Raw genomic sequence first — 14197 nt, 5'->3', positions numbered from 1 at the left:
TTTTCAGCGCTCGATTCTTGGCCTGTTATCTTGGCACAGGCAGGCAAATACTGCCCCACTCCGGCGTCTCATTAGTAGCCAATCATCCTTCCCATTCCGTTACAGCTGTAGGGCTCTTCATTGGTTGGTGTCTGGGAACGTTCACCTCCTTGGTGACATGATGAAATCATGACGGGTCTGGAAAAAGTGAATAAGGAAAAGGTATTTACTTATCCCCACAATATAAGAACTTCGGGTCACCAAATGAAATTAATAGGCAGCAGGTTTAAAACAAACAAATGGAAGTTTTTCTTTACTTGGTCAACCTGTGGAACTCCTTGCCAGAGGATGTGGTGAAGACTAGGACTTGAACAGGGTTAAAAAAGAGCTAAATTGATTCCTGAAGGTTAGGCCCATCAATGGCTATTAGCCAGGATGGGTAGGAATGGTATCCCTAGCCTCTGTTTGTCTGGAAATGGATGACAGGAGAGGGACCATGTGAGGATTACCTGTTCTGTGCCCTCCCTCTGGGGCATCTGGTATTGGCCACTGTCAGCAGACAGGATACTGGGCTAGATGGACCTTTGGTCTGACCCAGTGTGGCCGTTCTTATGTTCATGCTGCAGTTAAAATGCTTGATACTCTCAGGCCACCACAGTCGACCCAGAGATCCACAGAGAGTGATTTCTGCCCATAAGAATTAGCTGAGCTGCTTCTTATTTTGTATTTGTAGCAGCACTTAGGAGTCTTGGTCACACCCTAAAGCCCTATTATTCCAAGCACTGTACACATGCAGAACGATGTCCCCTGCCCCCACAGTGATTACCATACAGTAGCTTGTCTATACGGAGACTCAATGCACTGCAAGCTGGGGTGCCAAGCCATCATGCACTAACTGGCCCTGTGGCTTGTGCCCCAGGTGCTAAAAGTTCTATCATGAACTTCGGCAAAACTGGCATGTTCCTGTTTCAAACAGCAGCTGGGTAGAGAGAGATGGGGGAGCAGAAAGAGACAATGTGGCCTATACAGGCTGAACCCCTCTAGTCCGGCACTCTCTGGTCCAGCAATATCCGTAGTCAGGCATGATTTCAGTTCACCAGATGTCAACTTAGCATGGGTGTGGCCAAGTTTCCTGTGGTCCCATAAAGTTTATTTCCAGACACCAGTCCTGGCTCTCAGTGTCCCTGCTGTTGTTTAGCTCTAATTCACCCCTAAATGACTTTTAAGAGCCCAATAAGCAGCAGAAATGTTGGTAATGCGGCTGGACAATACTGACCTTCCATGGTCTGGCAAATTCTCTGGTTCAGCACCAGTCAGATCCAGAGAGTGCTGGACTAGAGAGGTTCAGTCTGTACCAGCTATGGAAATCAGCAGGATGCAGAAGCTCTATGAGGCGGGCTGGTGAATGGTTAATTCTAGAGCAGGTAGTGTACACAGCCTCACTGCTATCATAGGAGCCCTGGGCTGGGATGGGCACTTCTCCTGCAGAACAAATTCATGGCGGTGTTTTGGAACAGGAACATGCAACGTTCTGCGGTTTGGGAGGATCTGCTTGCTTTTGGCTCGGGCAGAAGTGAAGCTCCTAATAAATTCACCCAATCCATTGGCCATTCACTCAGCAAATTATACCCGCATCACACAAACTCTTGATGGCACAATGAGGTTGCTTCATGCCCTACAGGCCCTGTTATTGACTGAGGGTTTCCTTCCCCACTTTCACAGGCATGTCAGAGAACAAAGAATCTGATGAAAGGAGATGGATGGTTCTTCGGAAGCAAGCCTCAGTTTTGGTGACATGTAGTAGGCATAAGGACATAAGAACGGCCATACTGGGGTCAGACCAAAGGTCCATCTAGCCCAGTAAACTGTCTGCCGACAGTGGCCAATGCCAGATGCTCCAGAGGGAGTGAACAGAACAGGGTAATCATCAGGTGATCCCTCTCCTGCCATCCATTTGCAGCTTTTGACAAACAGAGGCAAGGGACACCATTCCTACCCATCCTGGCTAACATGTATTGATGGTCCTAACCTCCATGAATCTATTTAGCTCTTTTTTGAACCCTGTTTAAGTCCTGGTTTTCACAACATCCTCTGGCAAGGAGTTCCACAAGTTGACTGTGTGCTGCATGAAGAAAAACTTCCTTTTGTTTGTTTTAAACCTGCTACCTATTAATTTCATTTGATGACCAGTAGTTCTAGGATGTCTGGAACATTATGCGTCTACAAAGCTTTTAGAAGGCCTGATTTGCTTCAAAGATATCTGGGTACACAATAGGCTGGAAGTGAAATATTTAGTTCCGAAGCAGCTATGTTAGAGGTTACCACTATCAGACACTGTTGGTTGAAAAACCCTTCTTCTGGTCTCTCAGAAATGTACGTGCCACGACCTACGCACTGTTCCTCCTTTCCAGGAGTCCACATTGCCAGTGAGGGGAAAATGTAGCCCATTGTTTCTTTTCCACTTTAACATTTTCAGATATTAGAGCCCTACATTGCTCCTGCAAAGCTGATGCACATAAGAACATGCATCTGTGGCTACGTCTAGACTACAGGCTTCTTTCGGAAGAACCTTTTTTTGGAAGAGAACGTCCACCCACAAAAGCGCATCGAAAAAGTGATTTGCTTTTTTGAAAGATAGCGTCCACACTGAATGGACACTATCATACATTTAAGCTGTGATTAATATGGATGGAGTGGTCACCAGGGCACCTGTGCTTTTTCCTCTTTCCTCTTCTTTCGAAAAAACTCCCTCTTCCCCATCCACACATGCCTTTTTCCAAAAGAGCTCTTTGGGAAAAAGGCTTCTTCCTCATAGAAAAAGGATTACCAACACCGGAAAAACCACTTGGTTCTTTCGATTTACTTTCTGAAGACTGCGATTGCAGTGTGTACATACCTCAGGTTTTGTTGGAAAAATGGCCATTTTTCTGACAACTCTGTAGCGTAGACATATCGGCTGTGTCTAGTCTGGCAAGTTTTTCTGCAAAATCATCTGATTTTGTGGAGAAACTTGCCAGCTGTCTACACTGGCTGCTTGAATTTCCGGAAAAGCACTGACAATCTCCTGTAAAATCATCAGTGCTTTTCCGGAAATACTATGCTGCTCCCGTTCGGGCAAAAGTCTTTTTCCGAAAGATTTTTGCACGAAAGGGCCAGTGTAGACAGCATAGTACTGTTTTCCGCAAAAAAGCCCCAATTGCGAAAATGGCGATCAGGGCTTTTTTGCGGAAAACCGCGTCAAGATTGGCCACGGACACTTTTCCGCAAAAAGTGCTTTTGTGGAAAAGCATCCTGCCAATCTAGACGCGATTTTTCCGAAAATGCTTTTAACGGAAAACTTTTCCGTTAAAAGCATTTCCGGAAAATCATGCCAGTGTAGACGTAGCCACCCTGTGTGAGCAAAAGTATTAAACCAGCACTGCACATCAAATAGGCCCACAGAACACAGCTTACCGTCACTCACCATAAAAACATCTCATTACAAACCAAGTTTTACAGTGCAATCCAGTCTTCTTTTAGGTTTGCAACCAGTCCCTCTGTGAATCTAATATGAACCACGAATTAATTCTTCGGAATGAGATGTAGTCATGGTGAGATGCTGGAGCAGCGAACGATGGCCCCAAAATGAAAGGGGGGATATTTTTAGGAGTATGCACAGGAAGTCATGGGAGGTTTGGCTTACATAGGAAAAGCCATGGAGACAGAAGACAGTTGTATGCTCTTTGATTAAAAAGTTCTCAAGCAGAAAAGTCAGGTTACAGGGAGCATGCAAGGTGAAGAAGGGTCGTTTGTCTTCATTGTTTCTGTCCTGACAACAAAAATGGGGGAAAAGGGGTGTTGGTTGATTTGCTTTAAAAGAACATTGCACACGAATTCAGAATTTCTAAGAAAGGATCCGTAAGACTTTTTTCTTTCCTGGAATGTCTTGCACATATTTCCAGCATATGACATGGGTTCCTTTGGAGTCTGGTTGTTTTCCAACTCTGTACTGGCTTTCACCCCAGTGAAAAGTGATTGTATTGTTTGCTCTCCATCTCTTTTCATCATCTACCATCTGCTGGTTAGACTTTAGAATTGCATGGGGCTTGCACCAGACAGCATCCTTCAGTAGTAGGGTGTTCCGGAGGTGTGAACGTCACCTCCTCTTTGTTTCATCTGAAACAGGAAACCAGAAAACAATCTCTCCACAAGCTATCTGAAATATTTCTCCATATCAAAGGATTTAAGGATCTTCCCTGAAGATTAAGCAAACACTGATTTCTTTTTAACAGAACTAGAATGTTGACAAATGCAGTCGATATTGGGAGATGGACAATATACTGAGCAGTGGGGACAACATTTGGATTGTGTGTCAAGCCAATTGAAGCACACACTTGGGATGAAATCCTCAGCAGGGTGTCACTTCTAGCTCCACTCAAAAGTGTTGATTGGTTACAATGAAAGCTGAGATTCTAAAATAACTAAGGGTGTGTCTAAACTACAGGGGGAGGGTTCGAAAAAAGTGGCCTTTTTTCGAAAAAAATTCTCCTGCATCTAGACTGCTGCCGCATTCTTTTGAAAGTAAATCAAAAGAATGCAGCAGTTTTTTCGACCGTGGAAAACCTCGTTTTATGAGGAATAACACCTTTTTTCAAAAGTGCTCTTTTGAAAAAAGGTGCTATGTCATGCAAACGGTGCTTTTTCGAAAGAGAGCTTTCAGACTGCCTGGGTGCCCTCTTTTGAAAAAGCGGCTTGCTTTTTCGAAAGTACTGGTTGTAGTCTAGATGCTCTTTTTCGAAAGAGGCTTGCAGTCTAGACGTTGCCTCAGAGGGCTGTCTCAGAAGGGTCACCGTGTTAGTCTGTATCTGCAAAAAACATGAGGAGTCCTTTGGCACCTTTGGGTGCGTCCACACTGCACCCTTAGCTCGAAATAAGCTATGCAATGTGAGCTACACAAATTGCGTAGCTTATTTCGAGTTAATTTCAAAATATCTTATTTCATAATTTGATGCTGTTTCAAAATAAACTGCTGTTCCGAAATGTCCCTTACTCCTCATGGAATGAGGTTTACAGGGATGTCGGAATAGCGCACCCGTTATTTCTAAAGATATTTCAAAATAGCTGCAGTGTAGACGTACCTTTAGAGACTAGCAGATTTATTAGGGCACAAGCTTTTGTGGGTAAAACCCACTTTATCAGATGAATTGGAGTGAAAGTTAAGGAGCAAGAGTATATACAAGGATGAAGTTGCTTGTGATAATGAAGTTAATCAAGGCAGGGTGCAAGTGGGTCGTTCATAGCATGTGGTGGCAATGTGAATACCCAGGGATAGGAAATTGCCTTTGTACTGTTAACCAGTGGAGCTACTTAATCAATCCTAAATTGATAGTGTTGAATTTGGAAAGGAATTCCAGGTCAGATGTCTCCCTCGGTAACTGTTTTTTGACATTCTTTTGTAGAAGGATGGCTACTTTCATATCCATTACTGATGGTGCGTCTACACAGCAGGGCTCAACTCAGAATAAACTACACAAATTGAGCTATGTCAGTTGAGTAGCTTATTTCAAAACTGGGAGCATCTACATCACCCTTATTTTGAAATAGAGCACTCCTCCTTCAACTTCCCTTGCTCCTTGTACAATGAAGGTTACAGGAGTCGGAGTAAGAAGTCTTCCAGCTTGACAGTATTTCAACATTTCAAAATAACTGCCAGCTGTGTAGACTCAGACTAAGTTATTTCGAAATAACGTTGCTGTGTAGCCGTACTCTGAATGTCCAGTGAGGTGACGGTGTTCCCCTACAGGTTTATATGTTATACCCTTCCTGGTGTCTGATTTGTGCAGGCCCCACACTTATGATGATGCTGGATTATCACACACAGGACCTTTAAAGGGCTCCTCGCTAGATGCCCTTGCTGCCTGTAATGTTCATTCCAAAGAACGTTAAAAAACAACAAATGTTCCAAAGAAGATTTACAGCAAGGACTGGATCGGGAATTTTGAGGCCCTGCTTCCTTACCCAGGTGTGAAAGCCCATATGCGGGGTGGGGGTGCAAAGGGTGCAAAAGCACCTCTATGGTCCCCAAACTAAGCATGCTCAAGCTGGCCAAGGGCAGGCAGGAGTAGCACGCTGCCCGAGCTCCCTCCCCCATGCTCTTCACCCAGCAGGGGAAGGCTGGGGCAAATTTCCCCGCTTACTTGGGAGGACCATGAGGGGTTCATTTACATCATTGTGGTCCACATTTACAAAAAAAGCACACACACCCACAGAAATTCCTGCATATGGGCCTGTATATCATGGTCTCACACTGATTTCAGGCTGGCAAAGACTAGTGATGGCCTTGAACTTACAATGAAAACAAAGGAGAGATGTGATACTATTGTAAAAAAGCAACAGACTCCCTGGGTTTCTCCCTCTCTCAAAGAATGGACCATTGACTCCCTAGAATTCTTGGCTTTGCACATGACTGGCGGCTTCATGGAGTTGTTACAGTTTAACTACCTAATGGAATAGGGAAAGGCACGTTAGCATCACCTGTAGTTATGGCGATGAGAAAATATTGACAGCACAATAAATGACACATTAATGAAAATAGCAAGGCCAAAATGCACCCTGCTTCACTACGAAATAACCAGTCCACATTTATGAAACAGGTCGGGTCTTCTGCTTCTGCAGTCAGGAGGATGAAGAAGTCTCCCTAGCCACTCACTTCTGTTCCTGTGCAGTGTGTATTACCAACCCGCAAGTGCAGAGCGTGGTCTCAGCGTTGCAGACTTGTGCCACTTGGTATTCCCTAAATTAGCCCCCTTCCAAAGGGTCGCCTGCATGGATGGTTGCACATTGGGCTTAGGGTGCTGACCCTGGATGTCTAACCAAGCACAGGAAGAAATCGCTGATTATCTCTTCTCTCTATCCACTGCACATGATCAGGTTAATCATAAACTGACCAAATGCTTTTCTTTGCACAGACCCATCCCCTACATGAAATTCCCTTGCTTTGAAACATTTCTTGGCCTAAATAATTTGTAAGCAGGATGGAGCATGTTGTGCAAGTCCAGGCGAGTCACTATGCTAACAGCCCTTCCCAATATACCTAGTTTTGGCCTTTCAAAAGGAAGTCTCTGGTTTTCTGTCTGTGTAACATACTCAACTGCTTATGGCTTTGGGAGGCGTTAAGCCGTGCAGCTCTCTGAGAATACGCTACCGAATAGGCGTGCATGGTATGGCATATCCGGGCTTGGGAAAACTTGAAACATTGGTTCGCGTGCATCTGAGCAAAAATGTTTGATTCAGCCATAGCGTATAGTGGTTACTACCAAAAGTGTCAGCCGTGGCTTCCGGAAAGCATTCGTATTGGATAGCAAGCAAGTGCTCAAGGATTATTGGACCACAAGGCCTCAGGAGAACGTGGAGAAGAACTTCCAACCTTCCCCCAGCTGTAGTCCACTCAGATCTTGATTCCTTTGATAAGAAGGGGCTACAGAATTGACTCTGGTTCTGCCAGTCTTGCAAGTTAATTAGTCTTGAGTATATTAGGAAAAGGCCATGGAAAACCATCATCGTTTCAGGCGAAAGGGGGGCAAAGTTGATATGTCAGTGATGGAAAAGCAGAAGGAGAATTCATCCTGGAGTGCGTACAGGCAAGAAGTGCCAGCGAGTATAACAAGGTACGTTCTATTCTGACACTGGTACATTTATTAAGAGCTTGTCTACATGGAAAATTAGTGTGCCATAAGCTAGGGTGTGAATTTACAGCACACTAGCTGTTCTGCTCTAACTTCTTGAGTGAGCACTTTTACTGTGCACTAAAAGGGTGCATCTACACCACAAAGTTATTCCAAAATATCTAATCAAGCATCTACACAGCAATTCCATTATTTCGAAATAACGGGTGGCTTATTCCGACTTCTATAAGCCTCATTCATGAGGAATAATACCTATACCAAAATAGCTATTTCGGAATAACAGTTGTGTGTTTCGGAATAACAGTTATTTCGGAATAACTCCACTATTGCTATTTCGAAATAGCTCCTCCACAGGGCCAATCAAAGTAATTATTCCCCAGTGCCTCCTGGGGCTCTAAATCGAGGTAGCGCATCCATATTAAGGAAGTCTGCCTCAGACTAATTTTGAAGCTTCCCTGTAGTGTAGATGTGCTATTTTAAAATAAGGCTATGTCTACACTACAATCCTCTTCTTCAAGAGGAAATGCAAATGGAGCGCTCATTTGCATACATCACACTCTCATTTCCATTCCCCCCTGGATCCCTTTTGCACAAGAGGTTTTTATGCAAAAACTGCTGTGTAAATGGCATCTTTTCATGCAAAAACCCCCTTTTGCACAAGAGCCATTCTTCCTCATTTTTTGGAAGGAATAAGGGGGAATAAGCCGCCCGTTCTTTCGAAATAACGGAATTGCTGTGTTGATGCTTGCATAGTTATTTTGGAATAACTTTGCTGTGTAGATGCTCCCTTTTATTGCACAGTAAAAATTTTCACTCAAGAAGTTAGAGCAGAACAGCTAGTGTGCTTTAAATTCACAACCTAGCTTATTAAATTCACACCCTCGTTTTTTGAGGCAGAGCAGCTCTTGCGCAAAAGGGGGTTTTGGCACAAAAAGGTGTCATCTACACAGCAAAAAAGCCCCGATCGCAAAAATGACGATCGGGGCTTTTTGGCGGAAAAGCGCATCTAGATTGGCCACGGACGCTTTTCCACAAAAAGTGCTTTTCCAGAAAAGCATCCTGCCAATGTAGACGCGCTTTTTCCGAAAATGCTTATAACGGAAAAGTTTTCCGTTGTAAGCTATCCAGAAAAGGGTGCCCGTGTAGACGTAGCCCCTGTGTTTTAACCATGAAAGTCCCATGGTTGCCAGTTGAGCTAACATGGCTCATGACTCCATCCCCATAGGCATTCTTGAAAGCCCATCCATTACCTGCTGAGAACAGTCTTCATTTCTTAGACATGGCACACACCCACCAGCAACAGTGTTCTTGCACACCACAGTCGTTGCTGCTGCTGTTCATATTTCTCCATCCCAGCAGCTGTTAAGCATGTGGTAATATTTTTCCTTTGAAAAGACCGTATAAAAGAAACTGAATATAATCAGCTATATATAAATGGTTACTGTGTTGTACTCATTTAAATCTTCTCTATAGAAAATTACTATTCAACAGGTTGTGCCTCTACATAGCCACGCCTTAAATAGGGGGAAAAAAATCACAACAAATTGTGGCTTGTTAATTGACAGCGAATTCCTCACGGTATTCATGGAATTAATGTGAGTTGGAATCCTTATGATTTCCTCCAATCTGTGCAGCTACCCAGATCGGATGGTCTCATTTGATCCCACGCTTGCCAGAGAGAATGTATTGTCGTGGGGTCATGTGCTATTGAGGCCTGAGTGCATTTTGGGTTTGCAATTAGGAAGACACATGAGAGTGGAGCAAGGTATTACGAGATCAAGAGCCTCAAACTCACACCCTGGCGGCCACCCCTGGCAAGCCTGATTGCGCAATCTGCCCGTTACTGGTCCCCAAGCCCCGCCCCTTCCTGCCATCATCCCACCCTCTCCCCCCATGGCCATGTTCCAAAGTTCGCATCTTTGGGAATCATGGGGGGGCGGCTGGTGCATGGCGGCGGCAGTGGTCGGGCCGTCCCCGCAGTAGCATGGGGAAGCAGAAGGCAGCTGGGCGAGTGCACTCACCCGATACACACCACTTCCCCTGCAGCTCCTGCCGCCACATGATGCCAGGCCCCCCTCAGTAATCCCCAATCCCAGGGTGAAGGGGTTTGGGGGCCATTAACAGACAGCCACTCCCCCCCCCCCAGCCCTCTGGGAGTCCTGAGCCAGATTATGCAATCACTACAGCTAGGGTTGGCCCGCAGGCTGGGAGTTTGAAACCCCTGAGGCCTAATCCTCCCCCGGGGATGAATCTGTGGAGCTGCACTAATTTGCGGTGGCTGATGAGCTGTCTCTGAGTTTTACCTAGGTCCAGCCCCCAGGGACAGGAAGAAGATGCCCCACATAGCTCTGTGCTAGGCCCCTGGCTGGTTCAGAAGCTGGGCAGTGTCGTGTCCAGTCCTGCTCAGCTAGGAGGAAAGTCATGATGACTCTGGGCTTGGAGATGAGCAAGTGGGGGGGGGAGGCAGCAGCCCTAGGTTTTGCACCCAGCTTTCCTGCTCCTGAGAACCAGCCTTGCTGCCAACCTGCCCCCTGCTTTACCAGCCCCGGGTCCCAACCTCTGGGTGGCCACGCAGGGTTCCATTGGGGCTCTGGGTTCCCGCTGGCTTTGCCACCACCTGGCAGCCTCACAGGCTCCACCGGCCTTCAGGGTCTCATTGCCCACTGGCCCCACCCATGCAGGATACGTGGCCTGCCCGCCCCAGGGTCCAGGCCCCTGGCCTGGAGGCTCTGCTGCCTTCCAGGGTCCTCCCAGCAGCGTGGGGCTAGGTCCTGGCCTTGGCTCGGGGCTCAGCAGTTGCCCTTAAATGTGACTCCCTTGTGGGGGCTCGGGCTGCCAACACTCCTGGTCCAAACGGACTCAACACTGTTGCCACGAACGGCATCCGGTCTGGGAGAGTTGGCACCATCGCAGGCGAATGAAATGTGTGTAAGGAGGGATGTAACCCAGCATCCCCACCCTAAAACTTGTTCCAGCGCCTGTGCAGGGGGGGAGAGGGGATGGGGGCTGTGTCTCTCAGGGACTCTGAGGAACACGAAGGGCTGGGGATGGAAGGCAGAAGCCTCAGCCGCTCTCCTGGGCTGTGTCTACACTGGGCCACTTATTCCGGAAAATCAGCTGCTTTTCCGGAATAAGCTGCGAGCTGTCTACACTGGCCCTTGAATTTCCGGAAAAGCAACGATGCTCTACTGTACAAAATCAGCCGCTATTCCGGAAAAACTATTCTGCTCCCGCTCGGGCATAAGTCCTTATTCCGGAACACTGTTTCGGAAAAGGGCCTGTGTAGACAGCCCAGTAGTCTTTTCTGGAAAAAAGCCCCAATCGCAAAAATGACGATCGGGGCTCTTTTCCGGAAAAGCGCATCTACATTGGCCATGGACGCTTTTCCGGAAAAAGGGCTTTTCCGGAAAAGCAGCCTGCCAATGTAGACGCTCCTTTTCCGGAAAAACTGAAAACAGAATAGTATTCCGTTTTAAGCATTTCCGGAAATTCATGCCAGTGTAGACACAGCCCTGGTGAACTTGTCACCTAAGGGAGAGGGGAAAGCGCTCGCTTCAGCCTCACTTCCTGCTTTCTCTGGTTCCGCTCTTGCCTTTATTGCTGCCCACAGTAATAACAAGAATAAAGAATAAATACTGGTGCCTGCTGTCCACGGGTCCAGAAGCCTCCCGAACACACTGAGATACAGAGCAGTATTATCATTGACAGGTGTGTGAAAGAGAGAGACAGGCTACGTCTACACTATGAGTTGTTTTGGCAGAAAATATGCTAATGAGGGACTCGTTAGCATGAGTCACGACAGGCATAAGGATCTTGCGCAAAATGGGGATTTTGTGCAAAAAGGTAACGTCCACACAGTGTCTTTTTGCACAAAAACCCCTTGCGCAAAAAGAAACGGCAGAAAATATGCTAATGGTGTTGCAACTCATGCTAATGAGTCCCTCGTTAGCATATTTTCTGCCATTCAAAACTCATATCGGCTATGTCTACACTACGAGTTTTCTCCACCTGAAGCAGGCCAGCCTTGGGTATCCAGCTGCAGTGTGGACATACCCTATGGTTATGTCTATACTACATCTACACTACGAGTTTTCTCTGCAAAAAATATGCTAATAAGGGACTCATTTGCATGAGGCACGATCTCATTTGCATATTTTCTGGCGATCTGTTTTTTCGCTAGGGTTTTTGTGCAAAATCAAGGAGTGTGAACATTTTCTTTTTGTGCCAAAACCCCTTTTCCTGCAAGATCAGTAGACCTCCTTTTTGGGGGCATAAGGATCTTGCGGGAAAAAGGGTTTTTGCACAAAAAGAATACGTCCACACTGCTTGTTTTTGCACAAAAACCCTAGCGAAAAACGGATCGGCAGAAAACATGCAAATGAGATCACAACTCATGCAAATGAGTCCCTCATTAGCATATTTTTTGCAGAGAAAACTCGTAGTGTAGATGTAGCCATAGGGTATGTCCACACTGCAGCTGGACACCCAAGACTGGTCTGCTCCAGGTGGCTCAGGCTAAGGGCTGTTTAACTGCAGTGTAGACATTCGGGCTCTGGTCCCCCCCATGTCCTAGAGCCTGGGATCTAGCTCAAGACAGCCCCTTAACCTGAGGCCCATATGCGCGAATCAGCTGACATGGACCAGACACAAAGGTTTTGAACTGCAGTGTGGACATACCCAGAACTCAATGTCTATATTTTCAAGGGTCCACAGCAATGTTCCCCCTAATTTTTTCCATCTGTGTGTGGAATAAATGTTGCTCGGTGCACCAAGGCATGTGCAGATGTGCACCACTAGTAGAAACATGCTGCCAGCTGGGGGCGCTCTGCTAATCAGCTGAGTGGCACCTGAATCTCTCCTAGGTGGCTGCCCAAGTGCTAAGCTTTCAGGGAACACTGGTCCACAGATGCTGGGTACCCAACACAAGACACGTTGGGCCGGCCCTCCTTGCTGTTCTCTTGTTTTTATTGCTCCATTAGAGAGACCACGTGGCAAATTAACACCTAGGAGCTGAGCAGCATAGACACCCACAACGCTCAGTGTCTGCCCTGTCCACAGTGAGCATTTCCTTTGCTTTGCTTTGCTTTGCTTTGCCACCAGGTTTGAGCAGCGTAAAAGCCCACAGCTAGAAGAAGAGCTGGAGCTGGGTCACTTGCAGCTCCTGGAAGCACTGTTTGCTAATCACAGCCTTCCCAAAGGGGAAGACCAAGGTAGAGAAGCAGAGAACACAGGCCAGTGCGTGAGACCCCGCAGAAAACAGAAAGTGCAGCCGCCGGGAAGATTGACTCAACAAGAGTTTCATCGAGCTCTGTCCGAGCTGCCTGGCTCTGAGATCTGGAACACTCGATTGACACTGCTTTTCAACAAGGTAACCAGGAGCTGGGGTTAGATTGGTCATGTGTGCAAATAATTCCCAGGCCAGCCCCCACAACAGTTTGCAACACTCTTAGGCTATGTCTACACTCGCGGCTACTTGCGCAAGAAATATGTAAATGAGACTAAACGTGGAATATCGCCGAGCCTCATTTGCATACCGAATGAGCCGCCATTTTTGCAGAAGAGGCTCTTGCACCAGAAGGAGCTGTCTACACTGCCCCTTCTTGCGCAAGAGAAACCCTCTTGCGCAATGCTGCGACACCGATAATTTTCAGGAAGAACAGCATTGCGCAAGCAGGTTTCTCTTGCGCAAGAAGGGGCAGTATAGACAGCTCCTTCTGGTGCAAGAGCCTCTTCTGCAAAAATGGCGGCTCATTCAGTATGCAAATGAAGCTCGGCTATATTCCACGCTTAGCCTCATTTGCATATTTCTCGCCCAAGAAGTGGTGAGTGTAGACATAGCCTTACTGTTATTTCTTCCTTACATGTCACCCTACTCTCCTTCCCATGGGGGGGGGGGGCAGTTTTCTCTTCCCTGGGTAAACAGTCTTGAGCCTAGTGCAGCATAATCAAACAGGCACCTGGGGCCAATTAAGGCTTTCTGGAAGCAGCAAGTCAATCGGGATACCTGCAGCCCAAGAAGGCCTGCTGGGTCTTGCTTGTAAGGCCTTCCTGCAGGGAGGGCATTTAGTCCAAGAACTGAGAGTGAGGCGATGTGTGTGAGCGAGCTGAGGCCTGCGAGCAAGGCAGAGTGCCATGGAGGAGCAGAACAGACTCGCTCAGATACCAGCGGAAAGGTCCTGGGAGGGACCATTTGGGGAAGTGGCCCAGGAAGTAGCTGCCAGAATGGGACTAGAACAAGCCCAGTCTGTTGCCGCTGCCTTAGGCTGCAACCAAGAATAGTGGGTGGGCCAGTCCTTCCCACACCACTACAGAGTCTGCTCCTGAGAGGGGAGACCAGGGCTACAGAGGGGTTTTCACCCCAAACTGTGGACTAGCCTATGATCAGGATGACTCAGTAGGCTGTGACCCTTGCCTCTGGAAAAAGAAGAGGCCAAGGGGAGAGTCACAGCGAGCCTCTGAGGCAAGCACTGTCCACCAGAAGCGCAGGACCCACTGGGCACGGTCTGAGCTTTGCCGTGCTTAGCATGATGCAGACGTTGATGATAATTTTCCCA

The 14197-nt window shown here is 47.1% G+C and overlaps 1 protein-coding gene across 3 annotated transcripts in view; it reads left to right on the top strand.

Moving 5' to 3' along the window:
• The first annotated feature begins 6972 nt into the window (after positions 1-6972).
• Positions 6973-14197, top strand: part of LOC102463174 (cilia- and flagella-associated protein 337-like) — an 81362-nt gene continuing 74137 nt past the window's right edge. The window contains exons 1-2 of one of the 3 annotated variants that reach the window (XM_075903989.1): positions 6973-7625; positions 12744-13011. In XM_075903989.1, coding sequence (XP_075760104.1) covers positions 7504-7625; positions 12744-13011 — 390 coding nt within the window. In that variant the 5' untranslated portion in view covers positions 6973-7503. The remainder of the gene's footprint in view (positions 7626-12743; positions 13012-14197) is intronic. The other 2 variants (XM_075903990.1, XM_075903991.1) reach the window with 2 other exon arrangements.

Source organism: Pelodiscus sinensis, chromosome 20 (genome assembly GCF_049634645.1).
Source record: "Pelodiscus sinensis isolate JC-2024 chromosome 20, ASM4963464v1, whole genome shotgun sequence".
Taxonomy (NCBI): Eukaryota; Metazoa; Chordata; order Testudines; family Trionychidae; genus Pelodiscus; species Pelodiscus sinensis.
The sequence above is the reverse complement of the archived record's forward strand: the minus strand, read 5'-3'. Positions and strand labels throughout refer to the sequence as shown.